The sequence below is a fragment of the Taurulus bubalis genome (assembly GCF_910589615.1).
Source record: "Taurulus bubalis genome assembly, chromosome: 6".
Classification (NCBI taxonomy): Eukaryota; Metazoa; Chordata; class Actinopteri; order Perciformes; family Cottidae; genus Taurulus; species Taurulus bubalis.
Genome location: NC_136594.1, coordinates 10202927 through 10211879, shown reverse-complemented (window position 1 = coordinate 10211879; position 8953 = coordinate 10202927). Strand labels below are relative to the sequence as shown.

The 8953-nt window shown below is 42.0% G+C and overlaps 1 protein-coding gene across 1 annotated transcript in view; it reads right to left on the bottom strand.

Annotated features, from left to right (window-relative positions):
* Positions 1 to 289: 289 nt before the first annotated feature.
* The window catches only part of fam13a (family with sequence similarity 13 member A), a gene marked incomplete at its 5' end in the record, with an annotated part of 51146 nt that continues 42482 nt past the window's right edge, over positions 290 to 8953 (bottom strand). The window contains 11 exons of the mRNA XM_079219985.1: positions 290 to 1605; positions 1707 to 1808; positions 2452 to 2648; positions 3797 to 3880; positions 4956 to 5051; positions 5687 to 5770; positions 5911 to 6116; positions 6200 to 6281; positions 6534 to 6675; positions 6762 to 6978; positions 8437 to 8502. Of these exons, the coding sequence (XP_079076111.1) occupies positions 1482 to 1605; positions 1707 to 1808; positions 2452 to 2648; positions 3797 to 3880; positions 4956 to 5051; positions 5687 to 5770; positions 5911 to 6116; positions 6200 to 6281; positions 6534 to 6675; positions 6762 to 6978; positions 8437 to 8502 (1400 nt within the window). The 3' untranslated portion in view covers positions 290 to 1481. The remainder of the gene's footprint in view (positions 1606 to 1706; positions 1809 to 2451; positions 2649 to 3796; positions 3881 to 4955; positions 5052 to 5686; positions 5771 to 5910; positions 6117 to 6199; positions 6282 to 6533; positions 6676 to 6761; positions 6979 to 8436; positions 8503 to 8953) is intronic.

Below are 8953 nucleotides of genomic sequence, written 5' to 3'. Positions count from 1 at the left end.
ATCAATAAATCTGCCTTTTTTAATTAATTGATTGTTTCAATATTTTTGCTAACTACATTTTAATGACATCTTTAATTGTAAACCAAATATTTTTCACTTTTTCCTGACATTTTATAAACCAAATGAAAGGTTGGTTAATCAAGAAAATAATTGGCAGGTTAATCAATAATGAAAGTAATCGTTATTTGCAGCCCTAAAGTGGTTATATAATGTGCACATTAATATTTTTCACCTCAAACATCTCCACATCAACTCAAGACACTTGAAGAAAATCCACACAGCCCAAAAACTCTTTAAAAATATGATTTCATTCATATTATATACAAAATACAAATACAATTTATGTACTAAAATGTACACACTCAAAATTCATTAAGCCTTGCCAGTGTTTACATTCAGTAAAAACGAAATTCACACTGATAAATCATCCATTTTGGAGAAAGAAAGGAAAAATGTACTCGCTCACAGAAATGTAAACATACACAAGTGATCCATATTTACAAAAGAACCAAACCGGCTCTGAAGAGGACGAGAAGGAAACGAACACCGCGCTAAAAACCAGAGCTTTTAGCTGTCCTCCAGAGTCGCCTCACAAAAGTTTGTCTATGCCTATCAATGTGAGCAAAAACATAATAGTGATTTCAAGATGAGAAATAGCTTATTTGACAGGAAGTAAATGGGAGGGGAGGGGGGAGCATGTCAATGCATAAAATATACAGTCAAATGCTTAAGTAAGTACCAGTGATCACAAAAATAATTTGTAAGTACGTAAAAGTAGGTGTTTTATTTAGTATGTTTTGGTTTGTAGTTTTTACTCTGAGTCACTGTCTTTGGGTTGTATTAACATTTAAAAAACACTTATTTTAGTGAGCAAATACTCTAGAGAAGAAACAAAAGATTATTTCAGATATTTTACAACAGTCAGAACGGAAATAGAAAAAGCTATTCATTTATTGTTAAGCTGATTGAAGTTATACAAAGAGTAAAGTCTCCGTTACAAAAATACACATACATCTTGATCGCAAAAATCCTTCTTTCGAAATAGCAATAATTTCTTATCCATTATTTTACTTACAAAGTTTTTCTTTAAGACATCTACAGCAAAGCCTCAGAAAAATAACTTTTCAGTTCCGATAAAAACATTCAAAAGGATAGAAATAAATTATTAGCAATAAAAGTGTGATTCTCAATATTTGTGTGCGTCTCGAGAAACGTCCTCATACGAAGGTGAGGTGTTTGTCGGAAGGGAACTTCTCAGGCGACGCTTTGAATCAGTCGTGAGTCAGTGACACTCTGCGGGCTCCGGAGGGAAAACCCTGCTGCGCTCGACAGAACGGATTAACAGGCGGACAGTTTTCCCCTGAGCCACAAACGCAAGCGGCACAGATGGCAGCGGGGAAGAAAATCAGATATTTTCTCCAACTGTGTGAGATGTGTTTGACTGTTTCTCTGAAGTTCTTTTAGAGTCTTTTGCTTTCGTCTCAGAGTAACTTCGTCGAGTCTCTTTTGCTGATGAGGACTTCCAGCAGCCGCAGTTTGGCTTTAACGTGCTTGTATTCGTTGTACTCGACTGCCAAAGGGGAGCGGTCCTCCTTCTGCACATTTCTATGGGAACAAAACAACAAACATTCAGAAACGGGGACGGTTCAGCAGCGGAGAGCAAATGATGTGAACGTCTGATCTTTATAAACTTTCTTATCTTTTACCTTCCGTTTTGTCGAAAGAACTGGTCCTCAAACTCTTTCAGGTCTTTGCGGAGTCTCTTCTTCTCCTCCTGGGTCTCTTGAAGTTGCTCCACGAGTTCCTCCCTGTAAAAAAGTACAAATATTTAAATACCTCAGACAAGAATACTTAAATGTGTTGAAGCAGTGGTGGAAGATGTTCTCAGATCCTTCACGAATGTTAAAATACTTAAATTACAAAAAAAAAAGCTAAACATTATTTTTGATAAATATACTTAATATCAAAAGTAAAACTACTCATTCTGCAGAACAATGTCACCGGTGAGTGATATATTATTATTTAAGACATTAATAGATTATCAATACTGTTACACCAATGTGTAAGCAGTGTTTTACTCTGGGAGCTACTGGAGGAGGAGCTAGTTTTAGCTAATTTACATACAATTAGGTCAAGTTCAGTGGTTCTCGGCCTTGTTGTCAAGTCTCCTAAAGGGATTGCAAGAAAAATCTGCAGTCGTGAGATGAGTGATATGGAAGAAGATGGAATAGCAAAGGTCATAATTTTGGGATTTTCTTTTTCTAATCTTTTCTTTTTGTGTGTGTCTTAATCTAAAAAGTAACCGTTAACTACAGCTCTCAAATAAATGTAGTGGGTTGAAAAGAACAATGTTTTCCTCTGAAATGTTGAGAGGTGGAGATGTCTTGTGCAAATGTGCCATCTCTGTTATGTGAGAACAGTCTCGGTTGTCTTTTTTCTCCACTAACTTACGTGGTGGCGGAGTGCAGGTTGGACAGCCTCATGTCCGTCATGTTCTTCGAGGGTGACAGTTCGTCCACGGGTGAAATGAAACCGTCCCCTTCCTCCTCCATGTGGTCCAGTAAGCCGAGCACGCTGAGGTCCGGTCGGACGGTCATGGTGAACTGTGTCTTTGAGTCTCCTTCGTCCTCTGAGCCGTCCTCCTCTTCCTGCAGAAACAGAAAGAGGTCAATCGGTGGCCGGAGGACATAAAGGCCACGAAGGGCTGTGGCGTTAAAAACGATGCTATTGGCCGGCCTCCAGACTCACACACCACAGTGCATGAGGGTCGTGCAGTGTTAGTCACCAGTACTCATCACGGTACAGCAGCACAATGCACTCCCATGGTCCTCGTTTGTGATCCATGTCGATACCCATTAGTATGTGTGGATGGAGTTAATGAAGGCGGTCAACTAGAAGACACACAGTCCACCGAGAACCAACTTAAAGTCCTGAAACAACTACAGCCGGCCAAATGCGAAGAGCACAATGATTTAGTTATTGATTACGGTTTTCTCTTAAAAACACATCTAAAGGTATCATTGTGCTTTATGACAAGGTGGGTCTTATTTTTGTAGCTTTTACCATCATTTCTTATGGTTATCATAACATCAAAGTAATTACTGAGAATATCTCAATGAGTAGTTTCCATCATTCAAACTTATTGGATGTTACTTAACAGTATTAGTAATATAAGATAGAGTATTTTTACAATGCTTTTGCATGTAGTTTATGTTGGTGACACGTAGCAGCACAAACACAAATATGTGTGTATATTTTTTGATCAAATCATAATTTTTTCCAAATGAGTCAAACAGTACTCCCAACTCATTCCCAGGAATGAGTTCTCCTGGTTGGGAATCAGTGATCTAAACTACCTCTTTTGGTTTATTATATTGGTTTATGAACCCTCAATATAGAGTAGAACAGTTCTCTGTAAACAGGTATCAGACTTCTCTTAAACTATTGTGTGTAACTCGATCTCAGCAGCTAACTTGCGAGGTACAACGATATTATTACTAGAATGGCCCAAACTGTAAAAATAAGACCCCAGGTTATAATAAACCAGAATAATCCTTTAAAACACACCATGTACTACTCAAAAATCACAGAGCGGTTCAAACATCAGTTCCAGGCAGCTACTGATTCAACATTTCTACAGGAGCTGGTGACAGGAAACAGGCAACCGCCCAATCAACAGGCAGCAATCAGGTTCATTAGAGGGGGGGATGGTAGTTAAATGAGGAGGGAGTGGGGTTGAAGGGAGGCGGGGCATTGGAGCTGGCGACTGATTGTTCAAGCAGCAGCAGCTCTTCACCTTGATATCATCGAAGAAGAGTGCGGTTTCGCCCTCGATAATGGGCTGAAGGAGGGGACCTCTGCGCTTGCTGGAAGGAGAGCCCTGTGGTGACGGTCAAGAAGGAGGCGTTAACCACGCTGAGGCGCTCAGCAAGGCCACGAGCCTCACTTCCTTCATATTTTTTACCAAATTTCACCAAGTCACCACCGTATTTTCCATCGGCGGTCCATGTGACAATAATTCTGATTAGTCCGAACAAACAGCGCCTCTTGAATATGTCCCAAGATTCATTGCGAGTTCACTTATTTAGGGTTGCAACCACTGGAAGCCCCACGATCCTCTCTGTGTGAACCACTTTGAGATCCAAATATCTTAACAGCTGCTTATTTCTTGTGTGACTTAGATATGTACAAAACAGATCAGTAAAATAAAATGAACAAAAGTGTTTATCTTAATTTGAAATATGCCGGAAAAAAAAAGATCTTTTCACCCTGTTTGTGCCTGTGTAGATTTAATTTTTCATAGTGTACTCCAGTTATCTTTCTTTTTTTATAGTATTTATTTTAGGTCAAAAAAAGAGCTTAAAAGCTGGTAAAATGTTCCAGTTAATATAAATGCTGCGTCATAACTATGTGTCAGTGATCCCAATTTGGATGATGGGGATTAAAGATAATGCATTATATAACGGATATATATATATATATATATATATATATATATATATATACTAAAAATCATATCTTACATAATATAAATGGTTATTAAATTATCTATATTGTGGGCAACTATTAATGCAACAAAGTAGCATTAACAGCACAAAGCAAACAAGTCCTCATATAGTTGAGTAAAGTTGAATATCTGTACAGTGTCCGACCCTCTCCTGCACTTCATGATGTCATTTCCTGTGGACTCAATCTGCCACCTGTGAGCTGCTTTAGGACCGAGGGATTCACTGAGCTGCCAAAGCTGGACTTAGAAAGGTGGATAACACGTCGGTAGCACGGCTGCCACCAGTTCCCACAGCAGGCACTAAAGCCAACATGAGCTGGGATTAAGTGTCTGCAGATGCATCGACAATGTGCTGATCTTTGCTGCTCGCCCGTCAAAGAGCAGCGGGACAAACGGGCAGCTGTGGAGAAAAAAAGAAAAGGAAGGTAGGCGAATAAGCGGTACTTACAATGACGGGGATGGTCGAGGCTCTGCACAGGATCTGCTTCACCAGGCGATATCTGTCGTACAGCGGCTTCATGATTTGCCTCTCGCTCTTGGTGACCTGAAGTAGCAAAAGGAGAGGGACACAAAGACACCTTGTTAGCCCAGCGCTTGCTTCTTTCTGTCCTACTCTGACTAACTAGCTACAGCATTAACATAACACAAAATGACAGCTAACCCAGAGGGCGACCAACTCCTCAGCCTGTTTTCCAGAGCGTTAAGGTCGTTAACCACAAACCACCGAGGAACACAGCGTGAGGGGGTGACAGAAAGGTCAGCTGTTCTTCCTGATATACAACGACATTAGCAGGAACTAGACGCCACAATTAATGCAATTGGATTTGGGTCCACAATTAAAAAAAAAAAAGAGTGCGTCAGCTCCTCTACAGTTCAGTCTTTCAGCAGAGTTGTCCTTTTAAATGTGGTTGAAGCAAAGGTTCTGTTTTGTAGTAACACAAGTTGTAACTCATAAAGATATGAAGGAACAAGAAGAAACCCTTTCAAATTTTCATTGATAGCGAACACACACACACTGTGAAAGATAATCACGATGCACACGCTCTGGCTCATTATTCACCCTTGACTTGCAATCTCTCTTCTCTTCTCATGTTTGGGCCAACATGGCTGGCGAGAGACTTGATATACAGTTGGGTTTATCTGTGCGTCTGTGTTTGTTTATTTAAAAGGAGGACTTACGGGTCGACCGTGTATGCTCTCGTAGTAGAGAAGAGCTTTCTGCATGGCGACTTTCTCCGCTCCGATCTGCTCCCGTGTCATATCCTGTCACCCGGGGACGTGAAGTGAAACATCAGAACATTTCAGAGATGAACTGAGTTCACTCTGTGTCTGCCTGCTTTTAAATAGTTTTAAATGTTTATTTTCTTTGTCCTTGTGAGAGTGTGCCACGCTCGCGGTCTTACCTTGATGTCCTCCGGACGGTTCACTTCCTCCCTCTTCTCCTGCAGCTTCTTTTGAATCGTCTCCAGGCTGCTTTCCACCGGAGGCTTCGGCACTTTCTCCTGCTGGGGTTTCTTCTCCAGCTGCGAGCCGAAGCTTTTGGGCAGCGTGTTGCTGCGCTGGCGGGTCAGAGGCGGCAGATCTTCCTCAGACTTCATCAGCTTGTTTTCTGATGAGGGACAGGAAAATATGAATGAGCTTTGATTTGAGTTTAATCTCACTCCAGTCTCTGGCTTTTCATTTCCGTCTTACCTTTTAGCTCTTTACGAAGCTTGGACAGTTCATTAAGCCATCTCAGCACCTCTGGGTTTCCTGCTTTGTCACTATGGGAGGGCTGGATGAAAACAAAAGCGAAAGAACTGATGAGAAAAGATTCTCTTTCACAATGAAGCAGCAGCAGCTATAATTATTGCTCAAATGACGTGACTATATTGACCATAAATCTCAAGTAGAGCTCTGAGTGCCTTTTTATGAGGCAATTGACCTTTATTCTCTATTTATAATAACTCAACAAATCACAGTAGTCTCCTTAGATAGTCAATAACCTTGTTATTTTGTATGTGGTTATTAAAACACTTGTACCTACCCTGTATTTACGCTCCTCTTCAAACCTCTCCTCAAACCTGTGGATCTTCTTCCTCAGCACATGGATCCTCTTTGTGAGCTGAGCGGACGTCAACTCCTCTTTCTCGTCGTCGCAGGAGCCGAGAGACGAACTCCGTCTGCGACTGCAGAGATACAATAATGTTGTGAATTTCCCCGACAGCTCCTTCCTACTCGCCTCTGCACAAACAAGCATGTGTTAAGTGTTTACCTGACAAACGAGTGTGCGTTTGGCGGTGAGGGAGGCACTTCAGTGTCGTCTAGGTACTGCTGGCAGTGTCCGTAGGCATAGAAGCGAGGCGACAGCATCGGGTCGCTGTCCTCCTCCACCAGCTGGCGGATCAGACGGCCCCCGGCGTGCGGGGACAGTCGGGCTTCCTCGCGGTCCATGCTCTCCCTCTGCATCTGCGGGTACGCTGGGGTCGGCTCTGAGAAACACAGAAACACACTTTGTGTTCAAATGTGCCACTTTGACCGCTCTGCTGTCAAGAGAGGTTGCGAACATAACCTAGTTGGTCTGGAGATTAAGGAAATGTGGTGCATGCTGGCTAGCAGACAAACACAAAGCAGAGTTACCATATTATTATTGTATTTACTTTCCTGACATAACCATTTTTTAGGACTAAGTAACATACAAGATGGCACAAAATGTTCTGAGAAGGTCCAACAATATGTCCATTTTCCAACAATCAGCACTTATTCTGTTCCAATACCCTACACTGTAACTATTTTCCCTGCTAACATCTTTTTTTGGATCTATCTGGCGACGTGAAAGTCCCTGCACTTGATGAAGCTGCTCGCTCTTAAAAAAACGTTGTGGGACGAAAAAAAGACTTCCTCTAGGGCTCGACGGTCACAGATGTTGTTTTGAAACTGCGGGTGAGACCCGGCCGCCCTCCCTCTCCCAGTCTTCACCCTGGTAATAATTATGTCTGGGGAAAATAGCCATGCAGATACCCCTGACAATCTCTGGGCTATTAATAATGCTTGGCTCTCCGTGGGATAATGTCAGGATGCTAACCCCTGTTGAGAGGTACAGTGATGAGTTTGTGTTTTAGTTTCCACTGCATGGTGAGCGATGAACCCAGTCAGCGTCTGTTCAAGCACGTGTGCATGAGAGAAAGACTAGACTGAGAAATAGCAGAGCTCCCTGTGATAATAAGGAAAACTTTATAGAAACTATATCAAAACATAAAACGCAGCAGGAACAATAAAGTCGATTTCATGGAAAAGGTGGGAACTGTAACATCAGGTGTCAAGAGACTCTAGAAATATACAGAGGAGTTGTTACACCGGGAGGAGAGATGGGAGGGAGAGAAAACAAGCTCTGAGGGAAACCAACCATTCAAAGTGTCAGAAAACACACAAGAAAATATGTTACACATATTTTATTTTTCTTAGCTTGGGTGAGTTGGGCCGTACGAGAAGCAACTTAGCTCAAATTCCAGCTCCAGTCCCGCGGGTCCTCCTGTACTTTTAGGTATACGTGCAGTTTACGGAGCAGCCACTCTCTGGCATGTTAGCGCTCGCTCAAAGTGGCAGGTGAAACTCTAAATTGCACCGAATGGCTTCGCTTGAGGTCTATTATCTAGCTCAGAGTGCAGAGCGGTGTCACTGGCCAATGAGGCTCCATGGCATTTGAAATGAATCCTTTAAATCAACCGCTTGCAGGATTAACTAGACTAATGAAACAAAAAACATGCCAGTTTGCCATTTCACTAAAGGTTGCTCTGTGTGTGTGTGCGTGTGTGTGTGTGTGTGAGAGAGAGAGAGACGCTCGCCACAATGTTCCAGATCATTCAAGCATGTTGCCATGCTGTGGAAAAGGTCAGTCAGACAGCGTTTTTCTTTCTTTCACTCTGAAGGTGATGTAACATAACACTTACCATCACAACAACTTGGATGAAAAATGGTTTTGAAATCAAGGAAAGGGGCGTTAAAGAATGGAGAATCTAGAGGAAGAAAAGAGGGAAGATGTAAAGGACAAGATGATGGAATGAAAGCCAAGAAAGGACCAGCATGCATCCTTCTTGTTGCAGTAAATATGGGAAATGAAAACAACAAGCCTCTCCCCTAAACCTTAATTAACGAAACATATGAGCAACGGACTCTTGTCTCTTCCTGTTGAACGGCCTGTTAATGTCTTTCCACCATCTCTGGCAGACAGACAAGGACAGAGCAGCGGTAAATATCAGGTCACCATAACAGGCGCTGGCACAAAATGTACTGGGACAAAGGCCTCACACCATTGCCATTACCATTGTTCTGTACAGTAGGCAGACATCCCCTAACAGCACCATCACACAGCTTTATACTCTTCGGTTCTCCTTCGTGAAGAATAAACATGCCAACAACACGGGAAGAAAAAACAAAACACAATGCATTTACACCATTGCAGTTTGT